This window comes from Hyperolius riggenbachi, chromosome 10, assembly GCF_040937935.1.
Source record: "Hyperolius riggenbachi isolate aHypRig1 chromosome 10, aHypRig1.pri, whole genome shotgun sequence".
Classification (NCBI taxonomy): domain Eukaryota; kingdom Metazoa; phylum Chordata; class Amphibia; order Anura; family Hyperoliidae; genus Hyperolius; species Hyperolius riggenbachi.
The window spans coordinates 29,448,697-29,470,210 of record NC_090655.1 but is presented as its reverse complement, the minus strand read 5'-3'; the positions used below and the strand labels follow the sequence as shown (position 1 = coordinate 29,470,210).

Here is a 21,514-nt window from a genome sequence, read left to right as displayed (position 1 = left end):
CAGTGAGGGGCACAGTAAAATAGCATGTAACAAGCAAAGCAAGGGTATAGTACAGCAAATTGTTATATTTAGGGAATGAGATTACATACTACTAGGTGCATGCTGAGATTCTCTGCCGGGGACAACAGTATGAGCTGCGGTTCTGGATAGAATTCTACCCCATCCTGGCATGGATGTGATTTGTGCCTGCGGTCATGCTGAGTATATGAGGTGAATTAGTGTCACTGAAGGCATCCGCGAGACCACAGACAGCCACAGAAGCGACTTCCAGCAAGCACCTTTCTGACTGTACTGCTGAAGTAAGTGCACTGATAGGGAAACTGCGTCCTGCCACTGCAGTTCTTAAAGGGCGCACACTACCCACCCATGCACTTCACATGCAGGAAGTGATAAATTACATCACTTCCGTATTGGAAATTCTCCGCGTCCATGGGTAGCATGCACCTCTCTCTCCGGTCGCCACTGATTTTAGTTCTGAGTGGAGAGGCACCAGAGTCTGGAGGCAGCAGCTGCGGTGCACCCCTCTAGTTACACCTCTGGCTTTCTCACTGTGCAGTGACAACTTAATTATTTAATAAATGGGAGGGTCAGTGAGATGAAAATAATTCTAAAGATGCCCATTAACTGTACCATTTTTTCATCAGATTTGATCTTTTGACACATTTTTCATGAATGAATTGAATAGAAAACTGCAGTTTGAGACGCAAATCTATGTGATTCTTTGGTCAATCGGAAAAGGAAAAATGATCAATCCAAATGTTGAATTTTATGATCAAATCATAATGTAAAACCTTTTTAAATGCTTCCGTTAATGGGAACAATTGATTTTTGCCTTCCAATTAGTTACCATCATTCAAATTGCATTGAAAGATCGCATTTGATAAAAAAAAAAGTACCATTAATGGCCGCCTTTAAGGTAGCCACTAATGATACAATTTGCTGAATGATCGTTCATGCCCAATTATTCGTATGCATAATTGGAAAACGATTTGGGATCATAAATGGACCAAAAGCTCCAAACCAATGAAATCGGATTAATGAAAATGATCCAATTTTTGGATCGATCTCGTCAATCTGATCGATTAGGAGATTTTTGTCCATTAGTGGTCCCGAACGATTGTTTCCGATAGTTGTATCACTAGCCGCCACATTAAGATGATGTAGCTAGCAATATGCAGATTTTATGTGCAGATTTATGCAGCTTGACAATGGACGAATTCTACCTTGTTGGAATTTGAAGCTGCATATCTTTGCATACAAAACTTGCATAATCCAGCATCAACTGGGAATTATTTGCACTTCGTTGACCATCTGCATTTAATACCTTATCAGTTTGAAGCTGCTATCAGAATGTGTTTATTTTAGTTAGGCAACCTGTCAATACAAATGACTGTTCTAGCAAATTTATTCTCATTTAAAGCTAAGCCAAACAACCACAGAAGCTACTAGTTCATTTTCTGGCAGCTGATTAAAGTGAGATGAAACTCCATATTAAAGGATACCCGAAGTGACATGTGACATGATGAGATAGACATGTGTATGTACAGTGCCTAGCACACACATAACTATGCTGTGTTCCTTTTTTTCTTTCTCTGCCTGAAAGAGTTAAGTATCAGGTATGTAAGTGGCTGACTCAGTCCTGACTCAGACAGGAAGTGACTACAGTGTGACCCTCACTGATATGAAATTCCAACTATAAAACACATGCCTAGCAGAAAATGGCTTCTGAAAGCAAGAAAGAGGTAAAAAGGCGAATTTCCTATCAGTGAGGGTCACACTGTAGTCACTTCCTGTCTGAGTCAGCCACTTACATACCTGATATTTAACTCTTTCAGGCAGAGAAAGAAAAAAAAAGGAACACTGCATAGTTATTTTTGTGCTAGACACTGTACATACACATGTCTATCTCATCATGTCACATGTCACTTCGGGTATCCTTTAACTGAAAAAAAATAACACAAAAATCAATCAATAAGGTATTACTTATTTTTCCTCCCTACTGTCACAGCTTATTGTCCCTCCCACAGCAAACATCACCTAGACAAAGGACTTACATCACTATGTAAACTCTTCAAGGGGGTGGGGGAGGTCCTATTACTCTTTAGTCATAGTGTCCTTATATTATTTAAAATGTGAAGCTTCCTGTTATGTGCATGCTGAGATAAGCGTGTTATTGTAGCCAAGATAAAAAAAAAACTACAATCCTGCTGGCAGTGCAGTTCCTGCAGTTAGACAGAAGCACCCAGACTATGTAACAAAGGAACCCAGACCAAGTAAAATGAAAAAAAAATGGGGACATATAGCAATCTATTTTTTTAAAAAGGTTTACATGTATTTGGGGGATATTAACTTTTTTATTTTTGGATATTGTTTTGGGGATTACAACCCCCTTTAATCAAGTGGCAGGTAACGGACTTGAGTGAATTATCGAGCAGTGAGGTAAATTACCGACTTGTGCAGTAAATACCTCAACACATTTCAGTAAATGTCAATTCATAAAGCCTACAACTACGTGGTAAAGGCACGAAGCAATACCGTCTGCTTTGAAGTGATGAAAAGAGTGCGGAAACTGTGCTGGGAGCCGTGACTCACAAGCAGAAGCAGAGGCAACTGTGACTCACAGGACCAGATAGCCAATAGAAACAGCCCCTATTTTCCTGCAAATCTGAATGATGGACCTGCAGCCTTCACCGGCGGGACAAGCTTTTAAACCCTCCAGGCAGCAGCAGAGCGAGAATGGAACAAAACAGGCTTCCCCTCAATATCTTAGGCTGTGTGGCTGTTTAACCTCTTGGGTTCCTGTTTGAAGATGTTTAGGAACTAGTGGGGAAAATAACCTAAGCATGGCATGTGTAAAGCTGTGGCAATTAAATAGAATGTTAAAAAAAGACTAATAGATTCAGAGCAGATTCAGAGCAAGCAGAGGCAGTATAACAAAACATGTACATCTAAAGGGATGTCTGGGATGCCTCTTCTATTGTAATGCCCTCACTGCATGGAACAGCTTGTATCTCTCTCCTGCTGTTACTAACAGGTTTTTGTCAATGGGCTTCGATAATTCACCAAACTTTTACCGCACCTGCGATAATTTGTATGAACCAGCGCACAAAAGTCTAAAAAAACAGTGTTTTCCCGACCAGATTTATTTTCGCACAGACACAGAATTGATCCCTTGGTGTTGTTTCTCCTCACTATGGAACACACACAAAACAAACATTCTGCAGAGATGCTACTTGCCAGCAAGAGAATTTTAAGGATGGTAAATAGGGAGAGAAAGGATTTTACAAAGGGCAAACTTTGACTAAATAATGTATTAACACTGTTAAAAGATAAGCAACTCCACTCAGGGAGGATAGGATTTTTACTTCTACAGGGCTTCCTTCAGCCCCCCGTAGTCCGTCCACTCCCTTGCCATTCTCCTGGTTCCCTCTATTGTGCCGTTGCCCGTAAAGTCCTTGACTCAGCTGTTGTGGACCACTACGCATGTGTGGTCATGACCAAGGGCCCCACCCAAACATACTCCCATGGACAGGAGCATTCATCAGCACATGCCTAGTTCGTTAAGACTCTCCCAGCCATGGCAGAGAGATCAGGTGGTTTGCGCAGTTGTACAGCGCATATGCAGTAGTACGTGACCCAGTTGGATTGGGGACTTCACGGGAGTGCCACGGAGGGAAAGGCAAGGGAGTGCAATGGATAGTGTTGATTATAATCTGCTAATTACAATTACGTGACATTTTGAATAATTTTTCACAATTACAGCCATACATAATTACGATTTGAACATTCAATTAATTTTGCATAATCCATTCGTAATTTCACTTAATTGCGCAATCATGCTAAATTTTGCTTAATTTTGTACCTGAATTGGCCACAATAGCAGCATAGGGGGCGATATACAGGCATGGGAACGCGAAGAATCACTCGCGTTCCCATGCCTGTCGGCTGGTGACGGCCAAACCGGAAGTGTTCGCCGGCGGGTCCTGGACCATCGGAGCGGGGCTGCGAGGGCACCGATCAGCTGCAGCGGGCTAAGGGAAGCCCCAGTTGAGTTAATCTCATTTTTTTGGCCAGACTTTAGGTTCACTTTAAAAACCATTTTTCCTTTGCTTTCTAAAAATCAATTATCTCAAAAACTACAAAGACTTTTTGAAAAATGTGTTTATTTTTTTTACTTGTTCCCACTCTTCCCTTTAACATATTTTGGTGACAACAGCATGTACGGGGTCTTATTAACCACTAAAATCAGCACAAAATTACAGTTCCTGATTACATTTATGTATTAAATGAATAGAAAAAAAGTCCACAATTTTGCATCGTTATTGCAAATTATGATGTGTATAATTAAGATTATGCAAAATTTGTACTCTTCACTGCTGACGGACTACAGAGCACTTGAGGAAACCTAGGTAAGTAAAAAACCTTTCCGCACCTACAGCAGGAGCTGATTGCAATAAAACCAGAGCAGTCTTGTTTTATTACTATTTTCTTAGTGGATATGTGTGTACACAGGGCAGGAGTTGCATGACCTCTTTTTCACTAACCTTTTAGCTGTCCTTGCTATAACTGGCCTTGACTCTGTAGATTTACTAAAGCAGTTCAATTACTCCTGGCCAGGTTCGCAGATCATTTACTTGTATGTTCTCCAATGTAATGTTCTCTAATGTTTTTTTTTCAGTCTTGGAGAACCGTAAAGGGGTTCTGTGGAGGCTATAAAAACAAAAAAAAAGTGACACTTACCTGGGGCTTCTATCTCCCCCTCCCCCCCCCAGCTGTCATGTCCCGCACCACCTAACTAGACTAACTAGACGAATAATGCTCGCTCCTGCTTGAATCTCCAGAAGCTTACTGCGCAGGCGCAGTACAAGATTTTCTTGTACTGCGTCTGTGCAGTAAGCTCCTGAACATGCGAGCAGGAACAAGCATGCTCGTGGCCATGGCCGCGCAGCCACAGTCTAGTTAGATGAATAATTAGACCGGGACCGGTGACGGGGAACGGGTGATCGTAGGAGGTTGGCGCGGGACATGACAGCTGCAGGGCGGAGCGATAAAAGCCACAGGTAAGTGTCAGGTTTTTTTTTAAACCCTCCACAGAACCCCTTTAATAAATCAGGTTCAATGTGTCTACTATTTAGGATCCAGGACAAAATCGGATTGGTCAGTGGCTAAATGCAAATCTCAATCAAGGAATGGCCGAGTTTTCCCTTCCTCTCTCCTCAGAGCCACCTCAAGGAGAATACTCCATCCGGGTGAAAGACACAGTCCACACCTTCACTGTGGAGGAATATGGTAGGGTTCTGATTTATTGGTGATCTAAGATCTCTAATCACTCTGGTTTTCATGCATCATCATCTCTGATTTCAATCAATTTTGTCACTACAGTTCTTCCAAAGTTTGAAGTTACTCTTCAGTTCCCCAAGTTTGTTTTGTTTAACGTTGACCAGTTTCCCCTACAAGTATGCGGCAGGTGAGTGTGAACTTTAATTGATGTGGGCATGGACTATACCAGATCCTGTATGCTATTATACCTTTCCAATACTTTTTCTCACTTACCCTCATTCCCACAGTACGTTTTTTTCTCGTGTCTGTACATCCTCACACTAGAGTGAAGAGGTGTCCCGGCATCAGTGGTAGGAGTCAGGAACAGCTCCAGCCTGTGCCCCTTAGCTCCACCCCCTTGCACACATGTCAGGGTAGTGTCATTATTACACAGTACTGAGTTGTGTTGAAGAGGTTTTAAGTGTCAAACTTAGTCTGACACTTTGATTCACATAGGGTGACCGTGACACCATGCCAGACTAGATCCGGCAACGGGAATGCACCCCTTATAATCAGCCCAAATGTGCTCACATAATATTTATATTGCATGCCGCAGTGGCGGGGGATGGAGACGGTGGCAATCTTATACTTTGATCTGAAGAGGTTGATGCTATGCTGGATTTTAAGTGGCAACAGCGCCATCTAGTGCAGATAGTTTATTTATGTCAGGCTATGTCCGACATTGGTATGTTAGAGGAAAACGCCAATGTCGGATAAAGTACAACATAGGTTTGAAAAGGGATAATGATTCACAGTAATTGTAAGAAAAAAGATACATAGGCCCATATGCAACTTACCTTTTTACCTGAGTTATCTCCTAGGAGATAATTTTCATCTTCTCTTTAAACTAACTTTTCAGCATTTTACAATTGAAAAAGTACCCAAACGTTAGTGAAAAAGTACTATCAAATTTATTTTCTACTATTTCCTCGCTTGCTGGTGGCTTGAAATGCATTTTATAACACGTTGTGAAAATATCACCTAGGAGAAAAAGTAAATTGCATTTGGGCCCTACTGTGCCTCATAGCTGTTTGAGCTGTGATGTCACTTCCAGCAGTGATGCTCATTCAATATTCGGGTATCCGAACTACCCAGATAATCCAAACTTTTTCCACTATCCGAGCTTTGAATCGGAATTCGGATATCTTTTTAAATCCGAATAGCACTATCCGAGCAAACTCGGATTTCTATGTGAAATCCGAAATTCGGGTGATTAGTTAGTTAGGATATCCTAGCTGAGGCCTTCAATGGCAAAAATCCCTTTCGGAGGCATTGAGAGAGAGAGAGAGAGAGAGAGAGAGAGAGAGAGAGATTGAGAGAGAGAGATTTACAGGCCACTTTCTGTTTTCTATTTGGATATCCGAATCAATCCGAATTTCCCAGATACTGGGTTCGGATATCCGATTCTATTTGGATTTTGAAACGTTCGGATTCGGATATCTGATTCGGATCCGGATATCTGGGTATCCGGATCCGAAAAAAATTGGATTTTAAAAAGGGGTATCTGAGCAACACTAATTTCCAGGAACATTTGGATCTTTGGTAAAATAGAGTTTTTCACATGCTCAGTTTTCATTTTTAAATTTAAAAATAAAAAGTTGCACAGGAAGATTTGTATGTAAATGACACGAGGAAACAAATATGGTGATGTTGATCGCAAGGGCCACACAATAGCATAATAATGCGTCACTATGAAGTCTCACATCCTTCATTCATAAATAAAAAAAATAAAAAAATTGTTAGAAGCTCATTGAAAGTCAAATGTAGGGATGGCCGGAAATGCCAATTCAACAGCCCTTATTCAATTCACATTTCTTCTATTTTTCTCTTATAGGATGTTTTCATGGGCTTGATTCACAAAGCAGTGCTAGCACTCTTGTGAAAAGCCCTGTATCACACCTTAAGTTAGTTTAGGCATGATAAATAGCACTCGCACCCAAAGTCCCACACACAAAGCTTTGCGCGCGCATAGCGCAGTGCGCGTGAAACGTTGCATCACAGTGCAACGAAAACAAAGCACCCGATGCTCTTATAAGCTTGCATGGGGTGTGACCTTAATGTCGCACCCCATGGTTAACACACCCAAAGTCTTTAGGCGTGCTAAGTAGGTTAGCACCGCTTTGTGAATCGTGGCCCATGTGTGCATCTGATAAAGGCTCTGGTCTAAAGAATGGCAGATAATGTTGTAGGACGGCACCATTAATACAGTTAATGAATTTCACATCTAATCAATAAAATAACTTCTAAGCCACCAGCTTGCAAAAAAAAAAAAAATACTCGGAATTATTTTGACAGAACTTTTTCACCTACTTTTGGAACTTTTTTTAAACAGAAGATGAAAAATTATCTCCTAGGAGAAAAGTTAGGAGTTAAAGGGGACATATGCAATTAACTTTTTCTCCTGATTTTTCTCCTACGTGGTATTTTCAAAATTGTTAATAAAATGCCTTTTAAACCACCAGCAAGCAAGAAAATACTCAAAATAATTTTGATAGTTTTTTTGTCCAATTACTTTTTGGTACTTTTCTTAGTTGCAAAGTGCTAAAAAGTTATTTTAAGTAGAGTAAAAAAATATCTCCTAGGAGAAAACTCAGGAGAAAAAGGTATTTGCATATGGGCCAAAATGAATTGAATAAGAGGCAACACCTCTTTTTATGGACTTTTCCTAATAATGGATTTTGCTTTAACAGTTTCCCTATAAAGTGTAGCTTTCATCAATACGCTTTTCTTTTTATCTTCTTTTAGATACACTTATGGGAAGCCAGTTCAAGGCAACTATACAGTCAGTGTGTGTCGAAAACCTTATAGATATAGGTGGATGTGGAACTGGAGCCATCAAGAACACGAGATTGTGGATCTCTGTTCCAAATTCACAGGAGAGGTGAGCTCAACATTATGGCAATTATGTAAATTTTTGTATGAATTGGTATTGGACCGAGAAGCCACCCAGGTTGATCCAGGAGCTCCAAAGTAACTGTAAAGAGAACTGGTCATAAGTTTGCATTTGTAATTAATCTCAATTCTGAAACGGATCTAAAAGGGCAGTTTTACCAGCTTTTTGTCTGGTTATTAAACTGCATTATTTTTCCAAGTTTGTCTTCAGCTAAGCTAGATGGACTCCAGTAAGGAGGTCTCTTGTACTGCCTGAGACCAGTACTTTTGAGTGAAACCTCCCCCAGTTCAAAATTTTCTTAGTTTATAACTTGTATAATTAGCTAAAATGCGATTACAAGCAGGTAGAGATGGCTTGAACGGTTCACCGGTGAACGGTTCCCAGCGAACTTCCGTGGTTCGCGTTCGCGGAGAACCGGGAACTTTTCCAGAAGTTCGGTTCGCCCCCCAGTGCATCATTAGGGTCAACTTTGACCCTCTACATCACAGTCAGCAGGCACATTGTAGCCAATCAGGTTATACTCCCTCCTGGAGCCAACCCCCCCCCCCCCCTTATAAAAGGCAGGCTGAGTCAGGGATTTCACTCACTCGTGTGCCTGCATTAATTAGAGAAGGGAAAGCTGCAGCAGACTCTCTCATAGGAAAAGCTTAGTTAGGCTCTGGTAGGCTTCTTAGCTTGCTTCTTGCTGATTCTTATTGCTAAAAAAAGCACCCCACAACAGCTATTTTGAGAGCTAATCTCTTTCTTGTGATCTATCTGTTTTTTTTTTTGTGTGTGTGTCCCACTGACACTTGTGTTGCATAGACAGCTTTTGTAATTCATACTGTGTGTGCCACTGCCAGGCCCAGCACATTCAGTGACTACCTGTGTGGGTGACAGGTGCACATTGTAATATCCATTACTGCATATACCTACCTGTTGTTCACTTCAGTGCACCCACCTACCTACGTAAGCTGAGTGCACGCAGTGTGATATACCACTTCGTGCATACCTGTTAACTGCAACTCTGTGACTGCACATTGTATTAGTCAAGTCAGTGCAGGGCCGGGCCGAGGCATAGGCTGGAGAGGCTCCAGCCTCAGGGTGCAGTGTAGGAGGGGGCGCACAATTCATTCAGCTGTCATTCCTAATTGTGTTTGAAGCAGAAAGAAATAAGAAAAGGGGATACATAGCAGTGACTGCAAGCCAGATAACTAGATATTAAGGTGTTGGGGAGGTTGTGGGCCCTGTGGCACCTCTTAGTCTTATAGCAATCAGTGTGTGACGGCTGGGGTGGCAGGGATGGAGGGGCGCTCTTTGGTGTCTCAGCCTTGGGTGCTGGAGGACCTTGTCCCGCCTCTGAGTCAGTGCATACCTTTCACTTCATCCCCCCCAATATGGACAAAACAAAAGGCAGAGGCAGGCCACCTGGCAGGTCTGTTCTAGGTCCCGCTGTCATGATTATGTACGGCCCTCGACCAAAGTACAGTGTTCAGAAGAAGGCACGTGCCATCAACCCCCAATATTGTCAGGACGTAGTTGACTATTTAACACAGAACACCTCATCTTTCTCAGCTTCCGCACGGAAGCGTGACATATCTTTCTCCTGCTGCTCTGATTCTGGCACCCCACTTAACACTCAGTCGGCCGCCACCACCAAAGTGCCATCACCCCAGGGCTCAGCGGTGTGGAATTGTTTTTGTGTGTCTGCCTCAGAAGAGAGCAATGCCATCTGTACTCTCTGCCACTGAAAATTGAGCCGTGGAAAGACCAAGACCCGCGTAGGGACAACTACCTTACGAAGGCACATGATAACAAAGCACAAACTGCAATGGGATGGCCACCTGTGGAAAAGCAGCACACAAAAGCAAAGCCACACACCGCAGTGGAAGATACCAGGCTGCAAATTTTTCTCAAAAAAGGCGATATCTAAACTGTATCCGTGATGTGGAAAGGCAAGTGGTGACATCTCTGGCACACAGTGTTGGGTCAAGGGTCCATCTGACCACGGATCCCTGGTCTGCAAAGCACGCTCAGGCCTGCCCGAAGAATAAGTAGGTCCCCACACACAGCATCTCTGCCTGCACGCCGAGTGACTGCCTGCCCCAAGACTAAGTCGGTCCCCACACAGCATCTCCGCCTGCAGGCCGCTTGACTGCCTTCTCCGCCACCACCAACAGGATCCACCAGGACTCCAGGTGGATGCCTGAATTTTTAAGGCTGGCAGTGCGTGTACATGCCTGCCTAATTTTTCTGGCTGCACTGCGGCTGCAACAACAAAACAAAAGGCATGTACATGTGTCAATTCCCCTTCATGATCATTACCTTGCCGCAGTGAAGGGGCTTGCGTATCACAATGAAGCAATGACCACCGGCTTTATGAGTGTCTCGGGGGGTGGCACACAAAAGATAATAAGGTTGTTGCTTCATTGTGGACAGACCAAATTTGATCAGCTGGACAATCACTGTTGTTCTGTCATTGAGCTACCTCAGCCTGGTGATCATATGGGCTTCAAAACTGCTATCGCCTGCACTCTCGCCATGGTACGCACCAGTCCATCACGGCCGTCACAACACAAACAGCTGTTTGACGTGCATTTAACAGTGAGTTTGGTGTGTCAGTGTGAAGCAGTACTCTAATTACACTCCCTGATTGATGTATACACATGCAAGTAGTTTTAAAGCACTTTAGGCCTCCAATTTAGCATGCAATGTGATTTCTGCCCTTAAAACGCTGCTTTGCGTCAAATCCAGATTTTTCCCCGGGACTTTTGGCATCTATCCTACTCATCCATGCCCCCCTTCAGGTGTTAGACCCCTTGAAACATATTTTCCATCACTTTTGTGGCCAGCATAAATGTTAGTTTTCAAAGTTCGCCTCCCCATTGAAGTCTATTGTGGTTCGCAAAAGTTTGCAAGTTCGCGAACGTTTGCGGAAGTTCGTAAACGCGGTTCGCGAACCTAAAATCAGAGGTTCGAGCCATCTCTACAAGCAGATAAGAACAACACTCCTGGGTGCAGAATGAGATCGGACATGTCATTGATCAACTCATCGATCTGAAGCGAAAATTGCAACATGCGTACCAGCCTAAACTATATCTGAGAGGTGGTGTGGGTGGACTGCCTGCGATACTGCAGGCCTGGCTACCAGATACAGACAGACACCTCCAATTGCATGCATATAAAACATGCACCAGGGATAACTGCTAGTAGAGCTAGTTTACTATGACCTAACCTTATCCTAACCATATCCTAACAATAGTCCTTCTCAATGCCTTACACTGACCAATCCTTCCTGGCAGTGACTAACAGTAAAACTTGCCCTCCACTGGTGCCTAATCCTAAAGATACACCCCCTGTCTAACCCTATCCACTGATATTTTCACCACTAAAAGCAGCAATGTTGATAGGCTAGCCACAAACAGCAGCTTTTAACGGCAAGGCACCCTATAAAATTACCATCAACAACTGTTAATAGTCGCAATTAACACTGCCACTTATTGTGGCACCATTTTTACCAGATTCACCTTCAACCCCTCCCTTAAAGTAAACAAGACCGGCACAGTGTGCCAATGTGCACTCTGCTTCAGCCCGGCCCTGCTCACAGTTGTCTGAAGACATCAGAAATAACACCTAGGGCTTGATTCACAAAGCGGTGCTAACCTACTTAGCACGTCTAAAGTCTTTAGACATGCTAACCAGGGTGTTAAGTAGGTTAGCACCGGATTTCTCAATTGAGAAAACCGGTGCTAACCTACTTAGCACCCTGGTTAGCGCGCCTAAAGACTTTAGACGTGCTAAGTAGGTTAGCACCGCTTTGTGAATCAAGCCCATAGTCTCCCAGGATGTTTTGAGTAAAGAAGTCTGCCTAATAAACTGGAGGTGGGGGATTACATACCAATATACAGCAATATGTAGATATAGGAAGTATTTTGCATGCGACACCTTGAAAATGAATGTAAATGTAGGTATCCTGAATAATTAACCACATTGTAATTTCTACTACATGTCACTGGTGGAGTTCCTCTTTAACCACTTTGTTTTTCTTTGTCAGCTGGATAAGTCAGGATGCCATATAATAGATGTGGAGACTAATATCTTTACACTGAACAGTACGAACTTTGAGAGGGATATAAAAGGAACAGCCTCTGTCACAGAGGAGGGAACAGGTAACGTTTACTGAGCTATTGAACTGTGTATACAATTTGTAAATGACAAAAATTACTAAACACTTCTAATCTTCAGAAATTATGTAAACTACCGAGTACATCGTTTGCTCCTCTAAACGTGGAATTTGCACTTAATCAGACTGTTCCACAGCAAAGCAGATTTTCCTTGGATCACATGATCCTTAGACTTGGTGGATAATCTGTTTATTGACTGATAAAGGGCTCATTTTCAACCTTTAATAGCTCACTAGAGTGTGCTTCACAGTGAAAGTTTATGTTTCCCACTTCTGTATTGAGTGACCCATTGAAACCTACTGGGAACCTCCAATAATTGGTCTTTATCAAATGAAATAGTGAGGACATTGGCCACAATTCATTAAAGAGTAACTGTCAGGCTGCAAAAGCTAATTTAAACCTCTATTCTCCTGTGTTAAACAGTTTAGAAGGAAGCCAAAAAGGCAACACTGAAGTTAAAAATCTCTCTTACTTTTGATGTGTGCTGAACAGCAAGGCTGTTATTCCCAAGCTCTTAAAAGGACGAGAGGCCGCATAACATACTGCAAAGCATTCTGGGGCTACTTCTCCCCACCTTGGGTCCTCCCCTCGGCTGCTAGTGAGAAGTTTCAGGCTCATGTTACAGCAGCTTGTAATGCAGTCCAGCTCACAGCGCTGAAAAATCACAGGGCAGAGTATACTGCATGAGTCCGCTATTGTTCCTAGCCACATGGCTAATTAATATTCACTGCACACACAGTAGTGTTGTCCATTACGATCTTTATTGTGAGTGGAATCATCAGGAAGCAGGGAGGACATGACAACACAATTGGCTTCATAGGAGACAGACAAACATGGAACCTGCCATGAGCTGTCAGGAGCATCATTCTCTGCAAATACTATATAAAAATTCTGTGAAATCCAAATGTGGACAGTGAAATGCATATGTAATGTAAGTACAGCCAATATTTAGCTACTGATATATGTGTTTTTTTTCCCTGAGACCTTATACCTAACAGCTCCTCTTTAACACCATGCTAATAAGGCAAGTGAAAACTTATCACAAAACATCAATCCACATTGTAAATTTCAAATTAACTAAAGAACTTCTCCCCATTAAGGTGTAGTGATAGGTTTTCATGGTGCAGTTCCATTTTTCTTCTGTTTCCTCCTGGGTGATATTTCAAATCTTGTCATAAAATGCACCAAACAAGCAAATACGTAAAAATAATTTTAAACCTAAAAAATAAATAATTTTGAGAACCTTTTTCTCTGACTTTTGGGTACTATTTCAAATGTAAAATGCTTAAAAAGGAGAAAAAGTGAATTGCATATGGGAGAGTGTTATCTTATCACTTCAATCCTTAAGTTATTACTTCTGTAGGTAGTCTTACACACAGTAGATAAGGAGGGGAGGAGCACACAAAGGCAGGATGTAGCACTGCCCTTCCTGCTGCCTCCTCTGCCAGAAAGATTACAGCCAGCGTTGAGGAGGATCCTGTGTATGGCAGCCAGAGAAGTCAAGTGAGTGAGAGTGGCTGTTAGAGATGGTCGGAATTACCATTTTCCTATTCGAACAAAATGTCCACTTTCTGAAAAAGTGTCTTCCCAATTTCTGCAAATTTCCAAAGCATGTTATTTTTTTCAACAAACACATATAGGGAGCTGAGATGTCACATTAACATATTTATTAATCAATTAACATATATCAAAAGCACATAATTGTATCCACATAATTAAAATCAATTAAAACTCATGACCTATAGGACAACCTACGCAGGATATAGATTTGGTGCACCAATTATACCGGTATATGCATATATATATATATATCTCTTCGGGCCCCTTTTAATCCTGTTCAGTTGTACTATAGAACGTCATCCAAGAAAGCAGTATCTTCAATCCACCTTGTATAAACTTATTAATGACAAGCCTCTATTCCATTTGTAAGGTGCGCCCCCATTACATGCAGCCAGCGGCTACAAAACCTTGCTCGCCTTAGACTACCACCAGAGCCTCAGCAGATAAAATTAACTTTCAAGCGGATTATTTAGACTGCAACAGGGATTGCTTTTGCTGATTGATCAGAATTGCATAGCATTAGGTCGGGTCGGCCAGTCAAGCCTGGTACTCACGTGCCCTGTCATGTTAGCAGGGACTTGGTCATTGTTGTAGCGCTGTTCCAGAATGTCCGCGTTATCCTTGCGGCTGGACACCAGGTTCAGACGCGCACGAGGTGTCCAGGAGTCAGGCTGAGCTAAGGAAGAGGGGCGGAGGCAGGAGGTGGATCGCTGCGGCCAGCGTGGTGGCGGGATGACGTCACAACACGTGACGCGTTTCGCCAATAGGCTTCCTCAGACATGTATGGGCGGAAGTAAGGGCGCATCACTCTTATAGTCACTTCAGATGACGCCCTCTTCCATTACGTATTGCGTAAATATCAATTATGTAGACTCTTAGATCCTGAGCACCATCTAGTGTCCATTTTGAAAGTAACAGGCAAAGTCACCAAAATAGATGAAGTATATTTCTATAGGAAAACTTTTAGATTCATGTCACTATTCAAACCATTGGGTTGCATGGAGCCACATTTATAGATCCAGAAGGATTCTTTTTTAAGTAGTTGGCGGTCAAAGTCTCCTCTTCTTTTGCTTATATTTAGTTTATATATTCCCTTTGCTTTTAAAAATCTTGGGTCAGAGTTATGGAATCTTTTAAAGTGCATAGCTACAGGGCTTTTCTCATAATTAGATTTAATATTGTTGACATGTTCTTGTATCCTGTCCCTCATAGGTCTGTAGGTTTTTCCAATGTAGATCTTATTGCAGCTACACCTCAGCTGATATATGACTTTGTCTGTATCACAATCAATATATTCCTTAATTTTAAAGGTTTCTGAGCCATCATGGTTAGGGAAAACGTCTCCCTTTTCCATAAAGGGGCACATAGGACAGTTACAGCAGCAAAACATCCCCTTTTTATTCCTAATCACATTTCCTGGTCGATTCCTGGGCTTGAACTCGCTACTCACCAGCACATCCGACAGGTTTCTGCCATGTCTTGCTGCTATGTGGAGGTAATCACCCACTAAATCCTTGATAATCAGGTCCCTATTTAACAAGTGCCAATGTTTTGAAAGTATATCCCTGACCTCATTATAATGAGATCCATAGGTAGTCACTACTCTAACGACATCTGGGTGAGTACCACTCCCTTTAGTAATTGACTTATTTGATAGTAATTCAGTACGCCTCTTAGAAAGGGCTTTGTAATAGGCTTTATTGGTAGGCCTGGACGTGGAGTCCTTATTCACGTCCATTCCTCACCAAAAAGGTTTGGAAGCCCTGGGCTATTACTTGGAAAATAAATATGGTGAACAACAGCGTCACTCTGATTTCGTTGCTGATATGATGAGGCTGGTATTAGACCATAATTATTTTGAATTTAAGGGAGAGCTGTATAGACAGAAAAGGGGCGTGGCTATGGGGGCAGCGTGCTCCCCGTCCTACGCCTGCCTACACCTCGGCTTCTGGGAGAGGTTCATGGTTGGGGGCGTGCGTGGGTACCGGGAGCACATCGCCCTCTGGCTAAGATATGTGGACGCAATTTTTGTCGTCTGGAAGGGCACTGAGAGCCAACTTCACGAATTTGTGGGAGAGTTAAACAACAATGAGAGAAACATCTTCCTGGCCTATACATTTAGTGATACTGAGATTTCCTTTCTGGATTTGAGAATTAAAAAAATGGGGGGCTCCCTGGTCACGAGCACATTCCGTAAGGAAACTGCAGGGAATACTCTTTTGGCTGCAAAAAGTGCACACCTGCCAGCGCAAAAATGGGCTGTACCAATAGGACAATTTATGCGACTGCGTCGCAATTGTAGTAATATTGAAGACTTCAAAATAGAAGCAGGGGACCTCAGAACTAGATTGCTGGCTAGAGGGTATCCAAAACACATAATCAATAAAGCCTTTGTTATAGGCTTCAATTCATCAAAGGGTGTTCGATAACAAAATCCCAGTCCTTAAAATACCGCATTCGGTATTTTACACTTCACTGTGCTAATTCATCAATATTTTCACACATGTGGTAGATGTTCGTTAAGTTACTGAAGTACTACGGCTTCAGTTCATCAAAGGCAGTTCGATAACAGCAGAGTGGTGCAGAGCAGCTTGGAATGTCCCTGTGTTGTTACAAGCTGATAACAATAGAAGGCATCCAGACATCCCTTTACATGTAAACGTGTTATATTTACTGTTACTTATACTGCCTCTGCTGCTCTGAATCTGTCCATCAGTGTTTCTTAACATTTTACTTATTTGCCACAATGTAGATAAACTTCCTGGAGACATTAGAAATGCCATGCTTGGTGATTTCACCACTTGCATCTTTGCATATTCAAACAGGGACTCAAAGGGTTAAACCACCAAAGGACATCTGGGGATATCTTTTGTCCTGTTCTCTCTGCTCACTGCCTGGGGGGTCTGGAAGCTTGTGTGGAGAAGCCTGTGTGACCTATCAGCACCTATCAGTGGCACTTGCAGGAGAACAGGGGCTGTTTCTATTGGCTGCCTGCTCCTGTTAATCATGAAAACATTCACACAGAAGGCTTTCGAAGCCTGTAACGACAGGGGAGAGCTGGAGATAAACACCGAATGTGCTAGCGAATGTGGTAACCTTGATGAATTAACATTTACTGACATTTGCTGACATGTGTTGAGCACAAGTCGGTAATTTATCTCATTGCTCTGTCATTTCAGCTTCTCATTCGGTAACAGCTTTGATGAATTAACATTTTCTTAAGTGCTCCGTTAACTCCGCTGTTTTCAGCATTACCGAATGCGGTAATGCTTGATGAATTGAAGCCATAGGCATTTTGAACAGTGAAGGCACAGGTCTATGGTAAAGACTTCAGTCAAGAAGTGAAGAACCTGCAAGCATGGAAATCTGTTGGCAGATTGAAGAGGGGTATCGGGCTTTCCATCAGTGGTGCTCAGCAGAGCTCGAATATTCGAGTAGCTCGAATATTCGAGCTCTTTTTCAGCTATTCGAGCTCGGTATTCGAGCTCCGAATAGCTAGAGCTATTCGAATGGGCTATTCGAGTAAACTCGAATAGCCCATTCACTATTCGAGCTATTCGAGCAAACGGCGCTATTCGAGCTCGAATACCGAGCTCGAATAGCGTCATAGCCCAGATTGATGTCCTTAGAGCCAATCAGAGGGCTCCCAGGCCCTCTGATGGCAGCCAATCACAGAGGGGGACCCTGGCCAGCCCCTACCCTATAAATAGCGGCCGCCATGTTCCGTTTTTCCGTCCTTGCCTGAGACTTGTACAGAGAGAGATCTGCTCCTTTGTGCTTTGGCTTAGCAAGAGCTCTATTGTGGTCATTTACCTAGCGTTTTTGCTCACATACACCTCCTATACACACCTATATTGTTGTTAGTTAGATAGACATTGTATTTTAGTTAGTAGCTTTTGTGTTACATAGAGACAGCTGCTGCTACAGGCTTACAGCTTTAGGCCTCAGGGCCTGCCTGTGTGGGCAGCTGTTCTCTCCTGTCCTCTGTTTATTTCTCATCTATACCAGTATTTCTGCTGTCCTTTACTACTGATTGATTGTATTTTGTATTGTAGTTATATACTGTAACTGTACTAGGACAGTCACTCAGTCACTGTTCATAGGCTACTAGCTCCTGCGTGTGCGTGCACTCACTGTCTGTGTACACACACTCTATTTCCTTCTGATTACTGATTGATTATTTTAATTTCTAGTTGTACTTCCTGACTGTTACTACTTACTTACTGTACTAGGGACACTCACTCAGTCTCTGTTCATAGGCCAGCTCCTGCGCGTGTGTGCGCGTGCGTGCACTCACTGTCTGTAGTGTACACACACTCTATTTCCTTGTGATTACTACTGATTATTGTAACTGCTAGTTGTACTTCCTGACTGTTACTACTTACTTACTGTACTAGGGACACTCACTCAGTCTCTGTTCATAGGCCAGCTCCTGCGCGTGTTTGCGCGTGCGTGCACTCACTGTCTGTAGTGTACACACACTCTATTTCCTTGTAATTACTACTGATTATTGTAACTGCTAGTTGTACTTCCTGACTGTTACTACTTACTTACTGTACTAGGGACACTCACTCAGTCTCTGTTCATAGGCCAACTCCTGCGCGTGTTTGCGCGTGCGTGCACTCACTGTCTGTAGTGTACACACACTCTATTTCCTTGTGCTTACTACTGATTATTGTAACTGCTAGTTGTACTTCCTGACTGTTACTACTTACTTACTGTACTAGGGACACTCACTCAGTCTCTGTTCATAGGCCAGCTCCTGCGCGTGTTTGCGTGTGCGTGCACTCACTGTCTGTAGTGTACACACACTCTATTTCCTTGTGATTACTACTGATTATTGTAACTGCTAGTTGTACTTCCTGACTGTTACTACTTACTTACTGTACTAGACACTCACTCAGTCACCTCACCCACCAACCCACTCCATTAAAGTACCCCGCTTTTCACCCGCCCTTTTAAAAAACTTTTGTGTTTACGCCCAAAACATCGAAGATGTCTGGAAGTGGCAGCCAGCGCGGTTTGGGCAAGAGGAAGGGCAGCAAGGGAATCAGGAGGAGAGGGAGCAGCATTGTGGCAAGCCGCGGGCGCGGCCGTGCCACCATGCACAGTTCCGCAGCAGCAGCAGCAGCGTCAGTGGCTAACATTCCTCCTATAGCCACTGGCCGTGGACGCCTTGGGCGCCGCCCAGCAGGAGCATCTGCAACTCCCGCTGCAGAGACACAGCAGCAGCAGCGTGTAGCACCTGCTCCTATTTTCCTCCAGCCGGGTTGAGGAAAAGGATGCAGACACTGTGGTGCAACTGATGACGGAGGATGAGCAGCCCGCCATCAGCTCTGCATCCGAGGCCTCCACCCTCACCACCACCACCACCACCCCTGTTCGCAGCAGCCGCCCAGCAGGGCCTGGGGAGGAGGCCAGTTCACCGTCAGTCGCCGACCTGTCACTCAGCACTCTTTTGACCCCAGGCATGATGAGTCAATTGTCTGCTGTTGTTGGCGATTTGGAGGAGGAGATGCTGATGGGCACTTTGGGGGATGAGGGATTGGACAGCAAGACTGTGGCGACAGTCAAGCAGCCCATCCATGCATCAGGAGAGGAGTTTGGGGGCAGTGGCGTAGCATTGGGGATAGCAGCCATAGCGTTGCTACGGGGCCCCGCGGCAGCGCTACGTCACAGGGGGCCCGCAGCTGCCTGAGAGGACTTTTTTTGTTTTTGCCTTTTTTTTTTTTTCAGCTGGCCGTCCGTCCGGGCGGGGCCCCCCTCCCTCACCTTGGCGCCCCCCCCCCCCCCCCCCCGCGCCTCACCTGGGGTTCCCCCTACTTCAATCAGCGGCGGGAGTGGGGCATATACAGGAAGCTCCAGCGGGGTAATCAGCTTCTAGAGGTTCAGCTGCCTCCGGGCTACGGTGTCCCCACTGTATTGCTGCTCGCGTGCAATACAGTGGGGACACCGTAGCCCGGAGGCAGCTGAACCTCTAGCGGCTGTTTACCCCGCCGGAGCTTCCTGTATATGCCCCACTCCCGCCGCTGATGGAAGGAGGGGGGACCCCAGGTGAGGCGCGGGGGATAGGAGTTGGGACCCTACCCCACTTACTACACGGCTACCTAACTGGCCACCCTCCCACCCGGCTACCTAACTGCCCACCCTCCCACCTAACTGCCCACTATCTAACTGCCCACCCGGCTACCTAACTGCCCACTACCTAACTGGCCACCCTCCCACCTAACTGCCCACTATCTAACTGCCCACCCGGCTACCTAACTGCCCACTACCTAACTGGCCACCCTCCCACCCGGCTACCTAACTGCCCACCTGGCTACCTAACTGCCCACTACCTAACTGGCCACCCTCCCACCCGGCTACCTAACTGACCACCTGGCTACCTAACTGTCCACTACCTAACTGCCCACCCTCCCACCCGGCTACCTAACTGCCCACCATCCCACCCGGCTACCTAACTGCCCACTACCTAACTGCCCACCCTCCCATCCGGCTACCTAACTGCCCACCCTCCCACCTAACTGCCCACTATCTAGCTGCCCACCCGGCTACCTAACTTCCCACCCGGCTACCTAACTTCCCACTACCTAACTGCCCACCCTCCCACCCGGCTACCTAACTGCCCACCCTCCGACCCGGCTACCTAACTGCCCACTACCTAACTGCCCACCCTCCCACCCGGCTACCTAACTGCCCACTATCTAACTGCCCACCCTCCCACCTAACTGCCCACTACCTAACTGGCCACCCTCCCACCCGGCTACCTAACTGCCCACCCTCCCATCCGGCTACCTAACTGCCCACCCTCCCATCCGGCTACCTAACTGCCCACCCTCCCATCCGACTACCTAACTGCCCACTATCTAACTGCACACCCTCCCATCCGGCTACCTAACTGCCCACTACCTAACTGGCCACCCTCTCACCCGGCTACATAATTGGCCACCCTCCCACCCGGCTACTTAACTGCCCACTATCTAACTGGCCACCCGGCTACCTAACTGCCCATCCTTCCACCAGGCTACCTAACTGCCCACTCTCCCACCCTGCTACCTAACTGCTCACTATCTAACTGCCCACCCTCCCACCCGGCTACCTAACTGCCCACTATCTAACTGCCCACCCTCCCACCCGGCTACCTAACTGCCCACTATCTAACTGCCCACCCTCCCACCCGGCTACCTAACTGCCCACTACCTAACTGGCCACTCTCCCACCCGGCTACCCAATTGGCCACCCTCCCACCCGGCTACCTAACTGCCCACTATCTAACTGGCCACCCGGCTACCTAACTGTCCACCCTCCCACCCGGCTACCTAACTGCCCACTACCTAACTGCCCACCCTCCCACCCGGCTACCTAACTGCCCACCCTCCCATCCGGCTACCTAACTGCCCACTATCTAACTGGCGACCCTCCCACCCGGCTACCTAGTTGGCCACCCTCCCACCCGGCTACTTAACTGCCCACTATCTAACTGGCCACCCGGCTACCTAACTGCCCACCCTCCCACCCGGCTACCTAACTGCCCACCCTCCCATCTGGCTACCTAACTGCCCACTACCTAACTGGCCAC

General features: G+C 44.9%; 1 protein-coding gene across 1 annotated transcript in view; it reads left to right on the top strand.

Moving 5' to 3' along the window:
* LOC137535755 (alpha-2-macroglobulin-like) overlaps positions 1 to 21,514 on the top strand; it is a 150,786-nt gene that overhangs the window by 15,343 nt on the left and 113,929 nt on the right. Inside the window, exons 6-9 of the mRNA XM_068257633.1 lie at positions 5,136 to 5,289; positions 5,383 to 5,467; positions 8,065 to 8,200; positions 12,246 to 12,360. Coding sequence (XP_068113734.1) covers positions 5,136 to 5,289; positions 5,383 to 5,467; positions 8,065 to 8,200; positions 12,246 to 12,360 — 490 coding nt within the window. The remainder of the gene's footprint in view (positions 1 to 5,135; positions 5,290 to 5,382; positions 5,468 to 8,064; positions 8,201 to 12,245; positions 12,361 to 21,514) is intronic.